The sequence below is a fragment of the Trachurus trachurus genome, assembly GCF_905171665.1.
Source record: "Trachurus trachurus genome assembly, chromosome: 12".
In the NCBI taxonomy this organism is placed as follows: Eukaryota; Metazoa; Chordata; class Actinopteri; order Carangiformes; family Carangidae; genus Trachurus; species Trachurus trachurus.
The window spans coordinates 1695001-1713970 of record NC_139908.1 but is presented as its reverse complement, the minus strand read 5'-3'; the positions used below and the strand labels follow the sequence as shown (position 1 = coordinate 1713970).

The window sequence follows — 18970 nt, the reverse complement described above, 5'->3', positions numbered from 1 at the left end:
TTTGACTTATGTTTGATTTTGTGCAGAAAAAAAGTCTAAAAATGAACAAATGAAGGTGCAGAGTTCAACTTGTGTTCATCTGCTGAAGTAAAAGAGGAGAAATCAGCCTATTATTTTATTCACAAGTGATTTTTCTGTATTTGTGGGAGTGGAAACTTTAAGAAGCAGAGACATTGTGTGGATATAAAGGGGGATTTTTGATAATCTTTAATTAACGTGACAGTTAATGAGTTGTGACAGAGACAAACAGGAAGTCTGAACACAGAAGAACATCCACATTGAGTCAAAATAGAATAAGTAAAAATATATTAACAAACCACAGAGATAAAATAAACTACAGACACATAAAGAGATCTCTGTGTGGGGTTGTTTACATGTCCGGCCCCGGGGCCTCGTTGACCCGTTGACCCCGCATGGGCCTCACTAACACATTATATAAGGAGAATAATAATAATCAAGTTACTCTGTTTCTCAACACAGAGCCTGAAAAATAAAAGTTTAAAGAGTCAAACATTTACAGGCTGAATATAAAAGTTTAATAAATTGTTTATTAGACATTATAATGTTATTAATGTGCATGTGTTTATACAGCAGCTGTTAACAAACACACATGGACACTGAGCCCTGAAACAGGTATTAGATGTTATTAGATATTATTTTGGCAATGACTCACAGAAAGAAAGAAAGAAAGAAAGAAAGAAAGAAAGAAAGAAAGAAAGAAAGAAAGAAAGAAAGAAAGACATACAGTATATCATGATGAATATTGGATTATATCTGGATTAAATGTCCTGTTCTGTTACTACACTGCAAAAACTCAAAATCTTTCCAAGAATATTTGTCTTATTTCTTGTCAAAATGTCTCATTTCTAGTCTAAACTAATCTCTTTTCACTTAAAATAAGATTCATCACCTAAAAATGAACTTGTTTTTAGATCATTTTCACTTGTTTCAAACTAATTTTCACTTGAAATAAGTTGAGAAATCTGCCAGTGAAAGTAAGTTTTTTGTGCTTGTAATAAGAAAGAAAAACTTGCTGCACTATCAGATTTTTCTACTTATTTAAAGTGGAAAATATCCTTAAAATAAGTAAAAAGTGTCTAAAAACAAGCTGCTTTTTATGTGATGAGTCTTATTTTAAGTATAACTAGATTTGTTTTGACTAGAGATAAGATTTTTTAGTTTTTGCAGTGTAACGAAGCCTAATGTTAATTAAACAAAATTTTCTCTCTGGTTTTTAAATCTTTAAATGAGTGAATCATTAAATTAAATAATAATAATGAACTGAAATCTTGTTTTTGTTCTTTCTGCTGCAGTTTAATGAAGCTCATATTTGTACAAATGTTTGACCTGTCGACCTGCAGCTCAGTTGATCATGTGATTGAAGATTTTAATCTCCTCTTCTACAAAGTTTAGGTATTTTCCTCCCTGTCTCTTCATCCGCCCATCATCATCCTCTCATCTTCCTCCTCCCATCACCAGGGCCGTTGCTAGGAATTCTGGGCCCCCTTAAAGAATACTAAAGTATTCTCCCCCTAACTTTTCCTTTTTTTTCTTAGACTACGTATGTATTATCGTTTTTTTATTTAGCCTTCTTTGTTTTGATGCTAATGCAGCATTACACTGCAAAAACTCAAGTATCTTAGCAAGAATATTTGTCTTATTTCTAGTCAAAATGTCATTTCTAGTCAAAACAAATCTCATTATACTTAAAATAAGACTCATCATATTAAAAGCAGCTTGTTTTTAGACACTTTTTACTTCTTTCAAGCAGATTTTCAATTGAAATAAGTAGAAAAATCTGATAGTGGAGAAAGTTTTTCTTCCTTATTACAAGCACAAAAAATTTACTTTCACTGTCAGATTTTTCTATTTATTGTGAATTTAAGTGAAAATTATCTAAAAACAAGTTAATTTTTAGGTGATGAGTCTTATTTTAAATGGAAAGAGATTAGCTTTGACTAGAAATTAGACATTTTGACAAGAAATAAGACAAATATTCTTGGAAAGATGTTGAGTTTTTACAGTGTACTATGAGTATTAGTCAGGGTCTTACGCAGAATAAATCAGTCATACAAAGATTAGACTACTGGGGTTTTTTATGGGCCCCACTGGGCGCTGGGCCCCTAGAGTTATCATCACCTTTCTCCCCTATACAACGGCCCTGCCCAACATCATTCACTGTCACTTAATTGCTCCTCAACACACTGATAGAACTCCTACAGATGATGGGATGTCCGTGAACGCAACATCTACTTAGGCAGAACTCTTTAATCTTGAAGATGAAGGCAACGCCACACCCCAACCTACTCCTCCTCCTCCTCCTCCTCCCGCCCTGTCAGATCTTCCCATCAGATAAAATACCACCTCAGTAGCTGCAGGGCGTCCGTTGTGTTTGTGTGTTAACATCTTCACAGACTTCAGACCTGAGCAACAAAAGGTTTTCAAGGAGCTTTTAACTTTAATGAACCATTTAACTAACAGAGAGGAATGTGGATCAATAGGCCTACTGATCCCCTGAAGGCAGCGAATCAACACAGAGACCTGAAACTGATCTGAACTGACAGAACAACAGGAACTCTTCAGTCATTTTATCTTGAACCAACGTTTAAAACTTAAAGGGATAGTTCAACATTTTTGGCAAATTGGCCCATTGCCATAACCCCTATGGTCATAGCAGTAGGTCCGCTACCTTTAATTGTCGGTGCAAGCTATTTTTAGAACGGCGGAGCAGAGCCGTGAGCTGCACATTCACCACGCTATGAGATAATAACACAACGTTACCACACAGAGTTGTTTTAGAGGTAAATTCATGCAAAACCGCTGATGCGCGTTGCCTTCAGGGACAGTTTTTCATCAAGCAGTCTCTGTATTTCCCTCTAAAACAACTCTGTGTGGTAACGTTGTGTTTGATGAGGGAAACCAAGAAATCCCATAATGAGCCTCCGTAGCGTAGCTCTGAGCAGCTCACGGCTCTGCTCCGCCGTTCTAAAAAATAGCTTGCACCGACAATTAAAGGTAACGAACCTACTGCTATGACTATAGAGGTTATGGCAATGGGCCAATTTGCCAAAATGTTGAACTATCCCTTTAAAAAGTCTTATTTTGAAAGTCAGTGTCACATTTTAGCGACGCTGTGATTGTGGATTTTCCTCTTACTAATGTTTATATTAAAGCTTCATACAGTATAAAGAGGAGATCAGGACACAACAAAACAATCACCCAAAAGCCCCGCCCACCAACGCTTTTATTCTGAAATCTGCTCCATTTTTTTTATTGGATCAATCAAAAAACAGTCAGCCAATCAGAAGAGAAGCTGAAGCTGAAGAGAGGAGATGGAAAACTAAACTACACTGGTTGTTTTTTAGATCTTCAAATTCAATTCAAAGGGTTTTTAGCCCTTCAAAATAAAAGTCAGAATAATAGCCCTGCCTCCACTCGACCTCTCTGTCTGGGTTCAACATGTTTCAGACTCTCTGGTTAAATCTGAGCCGACGGGAACTTTGACTTACGACCCTGCAGCGTTTTGTGCTGAGGAGCCGTGAGGCGGCGATTATCACCTGAGAGATAACGATAACGACGACCAACACACAGATAACGAGGGCAAATTCCTCTGAAGACGCATCGGCCCAGGTGAAAGTGTGTGTGGATGAGTCGACCTCACCTCAACCTGAGACCTGACAGTAAAACCATGATGACACAGACTGACCAACAACACACACACACTTAGCCTATTGATCAGAGGAGTTTAAAGGGATAGTTCACTCAAAATTGTTGCAAACGGAGCTCACTTTTCTTCGTCCAAAAAGACACACCAAAAAACATCCAAATACCTCCATAGTGCTCGTCTGTAATGTCCCTCTTGTATTGAAGCCCCGACATGAGAAATTGTTCCGAAAATTAAATAAGTATAGGTTTTAAGCTTGTTTGTAGCGGAAACTCCCAAATCATGCGAGATTTGCACAGACTCAGGCAAAGCAGTCAACTGAGACACTGGGTAGATAATGAGTGAAATTTCAATTTTGAGTGAACTATCCCTTTAAACGCTGAGCAGAGGGAGGTCACAAAAATAATATAAAACTTCATATCTACAGTTAGGTCTGAATTTTTTGAAAAGATTTGATGCAGTAAAATAATTTTTTTTTAAATGTATATTATTACCTTTTTCTGGCATTTATATGACAGGGACCGTAGGATAAAAGTTTTTGTTATAGCTCCAAAAATAATAATGCATCAAAATCAATGTTGTTATCAATTGTTGACATATTCAAGGCTCTAATAACCTTATATGGAGTGATCCACTCTGCACCTCATTTTTGGGAAATATTGCATATTTTGTTTTTTTTTCTCATTAAAATATCGAACGCCTGACAAAAAGTGCATAAAAACATAATAAGTATTAAAAAATAATAGAAAACTTTATATTTATGGTTAGGTCTGAAGTTGCTGAACAGATTTGATGTGTTGAAAGTGAAATTTTTTTTTTATCTATGACATTTTTATTGCACTTTTATGAGAGGGCCCAATTTACACGTGTAACTTTTATGAATAAATGGTAATTACTCCAAAAATAATAGTCTTGTCTGACCAAGATTGATAAAGAAGATTTAAACCAAATGAAATATTCAGAGTGTGAGAGTCAGTAAAGATTATTAGAGCACTTTGTATAAATGAAGAGGTTTCAGTTGTTTTTAGAATAGAATAGATTTAAAGCAGATATCAGCTTCACGGCCGTTTCGGCTAATGCTGCGTTCAAGGCAGGCTTTTGAAACCGTAAGTTACAGCTTCAAGTCACAACTACGACTTGGTAGCGTTCCAGGTAACCCGTAGCTCGTGTTTTTACCATCCTGTTGTCTGTGAAAGTTCCCTATAACGGCCACTCGTAACTTCCGACCCGTGAACTCGTACCAGATCGAACTGGTATGACTTCACAGGAAGGAAAAACACAAAGTACGAGTTTCTTTGAACGCACCATGAGTTAGCAGCCCCCGCCCTTGTCAGGCATCAATTGGTCCTCGTGCTACGTCACCACATTCACGCGCATCCCTTGGCTGCACACACAGCCCTTCATGCCGTTCTCTCTCCTCATTGGATAACACTTGTATCCCACAAGGAAAATTTTCTCCTCGGGTTACAGCAGAGCAGAGTGACGGAGAGACTCGTGTTTAGGCTGAAATACTTCATGTAAGTGATTGCTGACGGAAAATAGGACTATTTAGGACTTATATTAACAAAAACATTCCACTGATATCTGCTTTAAGTCTGGACGTCGACCCCATCGAGTAGCTACATTTGGGGCGAGTTGTACAATAAACTGGACAGAGCTACTATTATCCATCCAGAGTAAAAGCTCTGAGCTGCAGGAGCAGAAGGCATGATGGGAAAACATCCGTGTTGAGGTTCTCAGGAAACACGGTGCCAGAGAAATGTGCTGCTGCTGCAACTGCTGCAGGTGGACAGACAGACCAGAATATTTAAGTTAAAACAATAGGACTCACTTCATCTGAGAAACCATCTGCACATTTCATCAACATTATGAAATTACATCATGTTTTAGAGGCAAAAAATAGTTGTTGTTTTTTTCAGATTTGTCAGCTGTTCTAGTAATTTTGGCCACGACTGTGTACGTGTGTGTATATAGCTATATATACAATTTTATTTGCAACGCACTTTATATTTTAACAAAAAAATATCAAAGTGCTACAAAAGCAAACAAAAAGAAGTTAAAAACAGTTATCAAGGTAAAAAAAGAAAAAAGAAAATAGAAACAATTACAGATCAATTATATATATTGTATATTATATAGCCTATATATAAGAACAATACCAGCATCATAGCATCGTAGTCTGGCAGCCAACCACACACACTATAATAGTAAATGATCTAACATTGGATTTTGAACATTATTTTTTTTTACAGTGTAAAGAATAAAAAACATCTTTCCAGTCTAAATGAATCATTAATTTCTGGTTTTACTCCTCACTCTCTTTTAGTATTTCATCATTTTACTTTTATCTGTTTTTATCCGTCTCTGTTATCACAGCGTTTCTTAACTTATTGTCTTAAATCAAGTTTTAAACAAAGAACAGATGTTGAATATTTTATTTCGACCTGAGTTGACCATGAAACACAGTATTAATAAGTGTTTATTAAACATCTGTATCACTGCAGCATCAATGTTCATATAAATAAACAGTTTATTCATTATTTAACTGTTTGTTATTGATTGAAAACTCCACTGATAATTGTTTTATTTTGACATCGTGTCAAGTTAAAGGCATTTATTTATTCACAGTGTTAATGAAGCTACGGAGAGCAGCAGGGACAAACTTCACCTTTTCATTCATATATTTTCATTTATTTTAAAAAGCAACGACACTGATGACGATCACAATCAGAATCAGAATCTCAGACACAAAAAAGTTCAACTTCTTCTTACAATTCATTCACTTCTTCATAGCGACGAGTCGTCGTCGTCGGCAACATTCACACAGGACACAGTGGTTCACTAACGGGTCGGAGCGACGCTTCATCATCAAGGCACGTCGGCGTCGGCCAATCGCTGCACAGCGTCGGGGCCGGGACCTCGTCGTCTTCTGCCCCGTCGCTTCCCTTGTTGTTGTTGTTGTATAGGACGAATCTCCTTGTTGTTTACAACTACTTCCTGGTAGAAAACCAGCATGAGAACAATAGTGACGGACGAGAGTTTCGCTGTATAAATCTCAATTTTCATGTCACTATATCACCGTTTAGACTAATCTGATGTTTGTTAAGTCTATAAAACCAATGATTGGACAAACATTACTATTTACGTGTGCATGTTTTTGTAATTAGTCATGGTTATCATAGATGAGCCGGGCTAACGGTTAGCTACCTGTTTAACTTTAATAACTCAGTGACTCAATAAACGCTCCATGAAAAAATATTTTCTCCAGCGGATATCTGAGTTCCAACATGACTGAGCTAACTGGAGTAGTTTCATGTCGTGTCCCACAACGGGAGGGTTTTAACAGCTGACGTCCTGCTGTTAGCTTAGCTACCGCTGTTAGCTTAGCTGCTGCCGTTAGCTTAGCTACCGTTAGCTGTCCCTGTCAGCTGCAGCTACTGATGCTTTCTAGACACTGTGATTCCCCCAAACTGAATAAATACAACACATAGCAACACAAAACACACACACAGAAATAGTAATGTTTCTTCAATCATTTCAGATTTGTCTAAACGGTGATAGGGCGTGAAAAATATGATATATAGCTAAACTCTCGTTCGTTGCTATTGATCTCATTCACATTACAGCTGGTTTTCTACCAGGAAGTAGAATGTAAACAACAAGGAGATTCGGTCTATGAGGCAGAAACGTTTCCATGGCAACTGTGGACTGACGACGAGGTCAAACTGTGGCGTTTGTTGGAAGTGTTAAAATAAAATACAGTCTCTGGTTCTTTGGTAGTGGTTTGTACAAAAAAACAAAAAACAAAGTGTTTTTCTGAGGGATGGAGGCGGAGTCTTCTGTAGCTCCGCCCCCTCAGACTCCAGTGTCTCCGCCCCCAACGACGCAACGCAACACAACACACACACGCAGCGACGTTCAGAGTTTCATCAACTTCACAACTTTACAGTCAAGTAGAAAACATTAACAAAAACATAAACATTAACATAAACACACAAAGGTGATTAGTGTTTACAGAGCTCGTCCAGTTCAACAGGAGGAATGTGTGTGTGTAAGTGTGTGTGTGTGTGTGTGTGTGTAGGTGTGTGTGCACTGCAAAAACTCAAAATCTTTCCAAGAATATTTGTCTTATTTCTTGTCAAAATGTCTCATTTCTAGTCAAAACTAAACTCTTTCCACTTAAAATAAGACTCATCACCTAAAAATTAACTTGTTTTTAGATCATTTTCACTTGTTTCAAACACATTTTCACTCGAAATAAGTAGAAAAATCTGCCAGTGAAAGCAAGTTTTTTTTGTGCTCGTATAATAAAAGAGAAAAACTTGCTCCACTGTCAGATTATTCAAGTGAAAATCTGCTTGAAAGATGTAAAAAGTGTCTAAAAACAAGCTGCTGATGAGTAGTAGTTAATGTGATGAGTCTTATTTTAAGTAGAATGACTAGAAATAAGACAAATATTCTTGATAAGATTTTGAGTTTTTGCAGTGTGTGTGTGTGTGTGTGTGTGTGTGTGTGTGTGTCAGTCAGTGTGTTCCTGCAGCAGAGGGTCGTGCTCCTCGGTTGAAGTGCTTGTGGTTTCATCTGCTGAGCCTCCTCCTCCTCCTTTACTTCTCTGTTGGGGAGAAAACGACAGAAAGAAAAGTTAAAGTTAGGACCGGGTGTCGGCTCTAAGCCCCGCCCACCTGGGAATCGAACCCTGGACACTGCTGACACACTGACGCTTCGTCCACACAACAACTAGGTCTGGAAAAAAGTTTCTTATTTAATGACAGTCAATGAAAATCTATTAAACATGATCAGATAGATAGATAGATAGATAGATAGATAGATAGATAGATAGATAGATAGATAGATAGATAGATAGATAGATAGATAGATAGATAGATAGATAGATAGTGTGCAAAGGAAATATTAAAATACAAAGAGGAAAAATATAACATATATCCTACTGTAGGCCTACAATGTCTAAAACAATAAATTATACACTATTAGTGAAAAAGGAACAACCTACACAGTTAAAGTTAGATACAGTGCTACATAATTTAGATCGATAGATAGATAGATACAGAATAAATAAATTAATTAATTAAAATTATATGCACTATAGAAATACTGCAAATATAAGTAAAGTGCGGAATAAAAACAAAGGTTAAAATAATTGATAAAAATAAAAAACAATATTGCACAGAAGACCTGAAACAGAGTTATTTATGAATAAATTATCAGGTAAAAGACAAAAACCTTCCAACATCTGATTCCTATTGATGAGTCAAAACTAAAATGTGTGAACTGAAATTAAATATTAAATAAATATACGAGCCTGTAAGAAAAATACAGTTAAATAAAGTTGTTGAATGAACAGATGCATGATGGGAAAATGATGGGAGTGATGACAGGAAATCACCTAAAACTTCAAATTAGAGACTTTTAGATACAAATGTCCTGAAAATAATTCATATTCTGCACTTTTATTATCATGTTTAAACCTCGGAGAGTGTGAATAAAACCTGGTTGAACTGGTTTAAACTCTGTGGATGAAAAGCGGCTGAAGCCAAATTCAGTTCCCAACGTGGAAACAAACGTCTGCTCTTTTTCCTCCAAAAGTAAAAAAACAAAAAACAAAACATTTTTTAGTTTCTAGAAAAGTTTCACACGAAGCTCAACATTTTATTCTGTATAAAAAACCAACCTAAAGCTCCAGCCCCTCCCTCTCTGTCTCCCATCGTCCGTCACTTCATAAAACCTCCGTCCAAAAAGCTGCTTCCACTTTTTCTCTCTGACACGAGTCGTAAAATAAAGAAACGAGGGAGAGATGTTTATAATTATCTTCAGACTTTTAATCCTCCACATTCCCCTGGCAGCCTCGTCTCCGTGACAACAACACGTATGGATCATAAATGGGTCATTCTATGAAAATGGTATCTTTTTGAACAGCAATTTCATGTTTCATTTGTATTATTTTTTTAACAACTTAAACATGGTCACATAACAGTTAACCACTTGCCATTATAAATCAACATAAATTACAGCTTAATGTATTTTAATATTTCTATTATATTATATTTAAAAAAAATGCTAATGGTGGTTGGTGTTAATGATCGTCACTGGTGTTACCCACTGGTCACTGGTGTTACTAACGAAAACTGGTGTTACTAACTAGAACAGTAACACCAGTGACAGTAACACCAGTGACAAATGGACAGACAAGATGGCCTATTCAAGATGGTGGACATTGCAGGCAAAACCACACTTCTTAACTTGTAAATATATCAGCTTATCATACAATTTTATCAATTATTTTAATAAAATTTCCTTTCCCCTTACTATAAACTCTATAACACCAGTGACGCATCTTAAGTCCTCACATGAAATTACTCTTTAAATCTTAACATTGTCAACATATGAAGAGAAGGTGCTGACTAACCATGTGCTCTTCAAAATGGACACGCCTCCAATTAACTCTTGACCCCAGAAGATGTTTGCAGAGATGAAGTAGTTTTTCAAAATAAAGGGTTTTACAAATAGTAACACCAGTGACATGAAATCAAGGGACAGCTATTTTTTGTAAATTATTTAAATTATTTATTGATATTTTCATTTTTTAAAGTATTATACTAAATAGATATAACACTTTCCTTTGTATTATAATCTTTAAAACAGGAGAAAAACATTTATTTAAATTCAAAATATGTCACTGAACCATGACTCCTTACCCGAGGGACAAGCCAAATTCATGTCACTAACCAGATTTTCAAGATATATTTTAAAATAAATGTGCATTATAACTGTCTTATGCATGGTTTAATAACAAGAAAACACTTTAATTACAAAAAAACATGTATATTTTGTGTCATTGTTGAACACTTTTGAGTGCTTTTCCTGGTGAATAATGTAGGGACAGGAAAGCGACCATTTCTATAGAATGACCCATATATGGTTTTTATTCATTTTAATTAAAGGGATAGTTCACCCAAAATTCAAATTTCATTATCTCATGATCTCCTCCTCCTCATGTGGACTAAGGGCTGGGAGAAGTTTCAGAGTCCTCCGTGGCTTCTCTGAGTTACAGGGGGTCTCGGCGTAGCAGTGCATGTCCATATGACGGTTGCAAATGGATACCAACTGTCTTCGTAACAAAAAGACACACCAAAAAACATCCAAATACCTCCATGCTGCTCGTATGTAATGTCTGTCTTGTATTGAAGCCCCGACATGAGAAACTGTTCCGTCATTTGCACTGACACAGGAAGAGCAGTGTACTGAGACACATCTTTATTTATATAGCGCATTTCATACCAAGGCAACTCAAAGTGGTTTACATAAAGACAAAAAAAAAAGAAAAGAGAAGCATAAAACAGAATAAAAACAAGCACTAAAAACAGAGTTAAAAGCAAGAGCAAATAAAAGTAAAATAAAAGAAAATAGATGAAGTTTAAAGTTCTTAAAAAGAGCTCAGCTATAAGAACGTGAAAAGAAAAATGTTTTTAACCTGGATTTAAAAGTGCTGACAAGCTTAAAATATAGACTTTTTTTTTTTTTTTCGGAACAATTTCTCATGTCGGGGCTTCAATTTTATTTAACCTTTATTTTACCAGGCAAATTGCTTGAGATAAAAAAATCTCTTTTACGAGCAAGGCCTGGCCTTGCTTTTGTAAAAAATACAAGAGGGACATTACAGACGAGCAGCATGGAGGTATTTGGATGTTTTTTGGTGTGTCTTTTTGTTACGAAGACAGTTGGTATCCATTTGCAACCGTCATATGGACATGCACTGCTACGCCGAGACCCCCTGTAACTCAGAGAAGCCACGGAGGACTCAATTTTGGGTGAACTATCCCTTTAAAGTTGAACGTGGTCATCGCCAAAGCTTCAACACAAACCCCCACATTAGTGTGTGTGTGTGTGTGTGTGTGCGTGTGTTGTGAACCCACCTGAGTTACCCATGATGCTTTTCTCCTGAGTGTCGTGGGCTTTTATCTGCTGTTTATCGGAGGCCTAGAGAGACGACCACACCTTCTTTACACGTCAGCCAATCAGAGCACAGTTACACATCAGCTGCTGCTGCTGCCGATTGGAGGCGTTAACCAGCAGCTTTTTGTAAAAAATTTAATTTAGTTTAATTTAATTGAATTTAATTCAAACGGTGGATGTGAGTTTTCATGCAGAGTGGTTTGCACCGTGCAGTTAATCATCAGCAGGAAGGTGATTGGTTAAAACTCATTGAGCTGATTCTCATCATGCAACAGAAGAAACATCGGAGAGGAAGAGCCAACATGGCGGCAGAAGAGCCAACATGGAGGCAGAAAGAGCCAACATGGAGGCAGAAGAGCCAACATGGAGGCAGAAGAGCCAACATGGAGGCAGCTGCACTAACAGATAACGAGCTGCTGTAAAACACGATGTGATTAAAACATTCAGTCATTATTAATATTCAACATCCCATCATCCAATCACTCAGCAGCTAAAAGGACTTCACTTCCTGTCCTGATGGTCACATGACCAGGTCGCGTAGCGCCACTTTATGTTATAATTATAGATTTTCACCTCATGATGTAATAACGCTGCATTTTGTAATAAAATTCTTGAAGAATATGTAATACACTTTGCCGCATTTTGTAATAAGTTGTTACATATTGCAGTGGTTATCAAACTTTTACATCAAGGACCTTAAATTGACACAAATTAGACCACAGACCCCCATTGGACAAAATTTGGAAGCAAACACCAGAAATACACAAATATTTGTTCTGAGACTGAGGAACGTTACTTTTTTAGTCAATGTAGCCTACAGTATGTTCAAATTAGGGCCAATAGTGTGAATTTTTGGAAATAGTGTAGGGAAATATGTGGGGGAAAAAAGTTTTTTAAAAATTGGTAAGATTTCTAAAAAAATAAATAAAAAAAAAGTAAATAAAAAATTCTAGAAAAAAGTGGTAAAATTTCTCAACAATTCTAGAAAAAAATGGTAAAATTTCTCAAAAAAAAAGTTTTTTCAAAATCTAGAAAAAGTGGTAACATTTCTAAAAGATAAAGTTAAAAAAAATAATTATAAAAAAAAAGGTAAACATTTCTCAAAATACTTTTAAAACTCTTTTAAAATGTGATATAATTTCAAGAAAAAGTTGGAGACCCCTTTCACCTTCTCTAGGACCCCTGGGGGTCCCCGGACCTCACTTTGAGAACCACTGACATCATGCACCAAATTATTACAAAATGCACTTTTTTATGAAAAAAATGTAATAATTTGGTGCATTATGTAACAACTTATTACAAAATGTGGCAGATTATAACATAAATGCCACGTTATTACATCATGAGCTGAAAATGTATTTCATTATTACACAATGTGGCGCTACAGGTCGTTACCATCACGTCTTTGATCTGTTGATCCGACATCGTGACACAACTGAATCAAAACCTTCTGTAGCCTAAATCAAATGTCTTTCTCTCCTGATTTAATCATCTCTCCTGATTGGTCGACAGATCAAATCGATTGATAACGAGTTGATCGATGTTTGGATCGAGGTGATTGAAACGTGGCGGTTTTACCCCGAGGTTCGGCTCCACGGAGCTCAGTGTCGCGTTTAAATGAGTCCTCTGGAAACACACGACAACACCACCAAGTCAAAACTTTATAAAACCCCTGACGGCTGAGATGACATCACTGATGACATCACCGATGAAATCACACATCGCTCTGCTCCGTTTTCTTTCCTCTAAACGACGACGTGTTTTTAAACGAGGTCATTTTTAATCTCTAAGAAGTTCAGCTCTGAACTTTTTGCTGATTCACGTCCGACTGACCCTAAACGCATCACGACGACGACGCAACTCAGGACCTGTGACCTCAGCGTGAAGATAAACAAAACGTGATTTGCGCCGGCGTCAGTGCGGTTACTGCGAATCACGCGAGATTTGGATGGACCAGGAAGAGGAGCTTCGAGAAGCTTCCGCTACAAACAAGCTTAAAATATAGACTTATTTAATTTTTTTCGGGACAATTACGCAATTTGGGGCTTCAGCACAAGACGGACATTACATACGAGCATCATGGAGGTATTTGGATGTTTTTTTGTGTGTGTTTTTTTACGAAGAGCTCCGGTGTCCCTTTGCAACCGTTGCATTGAAATGCACTGCTACGCCGAGACCCCCTGTAACTAAGAGAAGGGACGGTGGACTCTGAAAATTCTTCCAGCCCTTAGTCAACATGAGGGTGAGTAGATAATGAGCGAAATATCATTCTAGGGTGAACTATCCCTTTAATGAACTATTTTTTTCATTTTTACACAAACGGCTGGTTTCAGTCTGTTCACATTAGAACTTAAAAAAGTCGGATCCTTATTTATCACAGCTTTAATTATGTTTCCAATAACAATAATAATGTTGATTTACTGATAGAAGAGCTGAGGTTTGATAAACTATGAAACATAATGAGTTAAATGTTGAATCTTTACAAGACGAATTTAAACCTTCATTAAAATCTAGAAGTTGAATTCCCTCTTTTTTTCTAAACATCTGGATGAGATGAGATGGAGATGAGACATTAAAGTGAGATTTAATGTAAATATAATTATCATTTAAACTGAATCTGTTCATTTTTATTCACTCAGCTGAAGTTAAAGGGTTCGTTAGTAGACGAGTTAACGAGTGACTGTTCAGTTTTATGAATCAAACAGCGAAGTGTTAATATTTAGACTGTGAGTTCAGGTGTTTTCATGCAGATCGTCAGGTGCAGGTCAGTGTGTGTGTGTGTATGTGTGTGTTCATGCTTCATGCAGTCAGTGAGCTTCTCTCACCTTCACTCGGTGGTAAACGAAGATGGCCACGGCGATGGTGACGAGGCCGAGGGCGATGAAGCCGTACTGCATGTACTCCATCACCGCCGGCAACACCACCAGGTTGGTGTGGAAGGTGTCGAGGATCGGCCCGTCGATGTAGCCGCTCTGATGGAGAGAGATGTTCAGATCATCACTTTATATCCATTATTATTATTATTATTATTATTCATCACATCATTGTGAGACACTGGAGGTAACAACCAGCTCGTTAGTCTCTGTCCTTCACAATAAAAGCCTGAGGAAACAAAAACCTTAAAAAAAAAAAGAGAAAGAAAACACTGTCTCCACCAGATTGACATTATATATTGTAATGGACATTTTTATGTTATGACCCTTGATTGAACTTTGAAGATGTAGGCTCATGAACTCTAGATGAATTTGTCTGCTGTGCATAGAGCAGTATGCAGGCGTCTGACTTGGTTCCTGTTATTTTATGATGATTACGCTGAAGCAAGCAGTTGTCTCCATATCCAAAACCACAGTGAGATGTCGACCAAATGTCAACATGCCGAGGTGTGAAAACCTTAAGTTACAGACAACCACTCTCTTCCTGCCTTTACATACGAGCTGATCTTATAATAGGCCAATGATATGTCATGAGCACCAAGTGCAAACATGTAATATGCAAACTTATTCTGCAAGAATGCAATGATGTTATTGGACAATGTTTGATGCCGAGCACATGGCTCCTTCCTGCTGTAACCTGATGTGACCAAATTTCAGTGTGCACTCTCGTACAGACTTTTGTGTGTGACAGTCCACCTCTTGCAAGATAAAATAAAGTACTTAAAATGAAACCTCAATTTGCTGGACTTATGATTTTCTCTCTCACAAGTTAAAGGAAATGTCCACAACAATAGTATATTTTATAAGTATAAAAGATAATTAACCAATAATAATTAATAATTAATAACAATAATGTGAGATCATAGATGACGCTGCTGACACACTGACGCTTCGTCCACACAGAAATACATCTGGGAAAAAGTTTCTTATTAAACGACAGTCAATGAAAATCTACTAAATATGATTGATTATGATAGATAGATAGATAGATAGATAGATAGATAGATAGATAGATAGATAGATAGATAGATAGATAGATAGATAGATAGATGTGTGCAAAGGAAATAATAAAATACAAAGAGGAAATATATGATAACATATATACCCTTCAATGTCTAAAACAATAAAATATACACTACTAGTGCAAAAGGAACAACCTAAACATGATAATATGTTATAATACTAGTGCAGAAAGGGCCAAAACACAATTTAAGTTGTGTTTTAGACATATTACTGTTTATGTTTGTAATTAATTGTTATTTCTAGGCTATTTCTAGACACTATGACGTGATTAACAGCCTGTAAATTAAAGGGTGACCATTTATCGTATTATTCTCCAGCTGCACCACTGGAGATTCTGACTGATCAATGCATCAACAATCAGGAACTAATAATATATAATATTTATCATACTGTACGGATCATGTTACTGCTGTTGCTTTGTGCATGTTACGATGAAAATAAAATGACATGTTGACGTGACGTGTTTGTTCTGTTGAGTCTTTTCTCCTGTTTGAGTTTGGGTGACAGTCTGAACACAAACAGGAAACTTGATCTTTGTAAATATCGTCTGAGTTTTGACATTTTGATCCGTGTTCAGCGTCCTGTTTGACAAACTCAGTTAAAATTTACAAAAACTATTTTATAACCTGCAGAATATACTGAATATAAACCTAGTTAGTGCATCTCTGCCCCTGACTGTTGTGTTGTGTTGTAACAAACTGTCCCTCTGCTCTGCTCAGCTGCTCCAGATGTTTTCACTTTGTTTTCCAGAACATTTTGTGAATTCTTGGTTTAAAAGAAAAGAAAAGATCTGAACTGCTGCACGCCACCACGCATGAAAAAAAAACAGGGGAAAGCGGTGATGACACTCTGGTGACACCGGGACGGAAAGACAGGAACCACTTCCTGCTCCGGAGGATAACACACACACACACACACAAAACATGACAATAAAATATAAAAAAAACACATTAGACGAGCGGCTCCTCACCTCCTCGAACCACAGCATGGGCATCACCACCTCAGAGATCTTCCCTGTTTCTCTGCAGAGGGGCGACAAGAGAAGAGAAGTTAGTTTTTATTTGCACATTATATAACATTATATAACCTGCATAAACAATGGAAATAATCAAATTAAACATTGTGCAGGAGAGATAGAAGCCAAAAAAGGCTTATCAAAAAAATAAAAACGAACACTTAAACAACACATTGTAACTCCAAGTATATCACACCTGTGTGAAATCAACCTGGGATGATAATTTTGATTTACATTGATCATTTTTATGTTATTTTGTTCTCAACACACTCTACTAAATAGCAATTTTAAACTGCAATTTTTCATTAATTGAGATCTAAGATGTGTTGTTTAAGTGTTCCCTTTATTTTTTGAGCAGTTAGAAATACTAGAAATAATGTAAAAAACAACTGGTGGTCTTCTCTTCAGAGTAAAACTAAAACACTTTTATACTTGGATTTTTTTTTAGAAATAAAGTGCGACGCCAATTTCTTTTGGAAAAAATGATCGCATCAAATCAAGACAAGTAAATGCATAAGAAAAAATGGGAAGATAGATAGATAGATAGATAGATAGATAGATAGATAGATAGATAGATAGATAGATAGATAGATAGATAGATAGATAGATAGATAGATAGATAGATAGATAGATAGATAGTCTATCTATCTATCTATCTATCTATCTATCTATCTATCTATCTATCTATCTATCTATCTATCTATCTAAAAAAATCTCAAAAAAACATACTTTTGAGTGAATGTATACTAATTAGTTACTGTTAATTTAATTTTAGTATTTTTACATCCTTTTTTTTTGTAGTCATTTGTTTCTTTTTTTTGTTTTGTTTTAGTTTTCTTGTGCGTGTTTTTTACTTTTCTGTCCTGTTGTGTTGTTGTGTTTGCTCTGTCGTTTGTCTTCTGTCTGTACATTGTATATGCCTGTTCCCATTAAAAAGAAAAAAAAGCCTAATAAAAAACTAGTAATAATGCAGAATAAAGACCAAGGCTGCAGAAGAAAAGCAGGAAACTCTTCACATGTCACAAGCGACAAACGAGCGGCTCATAATAATAAAACCTCCTGAGGGAAGTTAAAGGTTCACTCACGTAATTCCTCTGACTTGCTTGAGGAGGAGGTTGAGCTGCAGGCGGATGGACACGTTCAGAGGGACACCTGTTTGCTACACACACACACACACACACACACACACACACACAAAGAGAAAACACACATATGAGGGATGTGACACTCCACATTAAGACCTCGGAGCGACGACGTTCCCATGTAAAGAGACAAATGAAGGAAATCCTCGTGTGTTAGCGATGATGCTTCTGGGGTCGCAGCTTTAGTGTTTTATTGGAGTCATTATGGGATGTCACAGTGGAAACAATGAAAAAATAAAGATTTAATTGCGCCGCTTGTGGAGATATGTGGGTCTGGACCTTGTCTGGGGGACTCTGCAGGGAGGAGGCGGTGGCGACGGCGGCGTTGTCAGGGTCAACGGCAGTACAGGACGTATAGTACAGTTACAGTACAGTATTGTGGTTTCATTTAACTGCAGCTGAGGGAGAGTGAAGGATAAACGACATGTTCCCACACAGAGCTGCAACACCCAGAGGAGGTAAAGTAGTTCCATCCAAAAGGAACAAATCCAACTACGTAAAGAGGACACAGAGGTTATGCTCATTATTTATGTCTTTGTGTTGATGTATGTCGTCTTACAGTTTAGGCCATAGCAGTGCATGTCCATATAAAGGTTGTAAATGGATACCAACTGTCTTCGTAACAAAAAGACACACCAAAAAACATCCAGATACCTCCATGCTGCTCGTATGTAATGTCCCTCTGGTATTGAAGCCCCAACATGAGAAATTGTTCCGAAAAAAATTAAATAAGTCTATATTTCAAGCTTGTTTTGTAGCAGAAGCTTCTCGAAGCTCCTCTTCCAGTTGGTCCAAATTTGACGAACCGGGAAGAGGAGCTCAATTTTACCACTTTTTCTAGATTTTTCTTTAAACTTTTTTTTTTTGAGAAATTTTACCAGTTTCTTCAATAATTTTTTTAAACTTTTGAGAAATTTTACAGCTTTTTTTTCGAATTGTTTTTGAGAAATTTTACCACTTTTCCTAGAAAATATTTTACTTTTTTTTATTTATTTTTTTAGAAATTTTACCACTTTTTCTAGATTTTTCTTTAAACTTTTTTTTTTTTGAGAAATGTTACTAGTTTCTTCTAGAATTTTTTTTAAACGTCTGAGAAATGTTACTGCTTTTTCTTTTAGAATAGTTTTTGAGAAATGTTACCACTTTTCCTAGAAAATATTTTCCTTTTTTTTATTTTATTCTTTTTTAGAAATCTTACCACCTTTTCTAGATTTATCTTTTT

At 36.5% G+C, this 18970-nt stretch overlaps 1 protein-coding gene across 2 annotated transcripts in view; it reads right to left on the bottom strand.

The window, feature by feature from the left end:
• Positions 1-7056: 7056 nt before the first annotated feature.
• Positions 7057-18970, bottom strand: part of scarb1 (scavenger receptor class B, member 1) — a 42514-nt gene continuing 30600 nt past the window's right edge. The window contains exons 9-13 of one of the 2 annotated variants that reach the window (XM_083983637.1): positions 17692-17765; positions 16562-16613; positions 14461-14607; positions 11596-11659; positions 7057-8276 (exon numbers count right to left, since the gene is read on the bottom strand). In XM_083983637.1, the coding sequence (XP_083839763.1) occupies positions 8269-8276; positions 11596-11659; positions 14461-14607; positions 16562-16613; positions 17692-17765 (345 nt within the window). In that variant the 3' untranslated portion in view covers positions 7057-8268. The remainder of the gene's footprint in view (positions 8277-11595; positions 11660-14460; positions 14608-16561; positions 16614-17691; positions 17766-18970) is intronic. The other variant, XM_083983638.1, reaches the window with a different exon arrangement.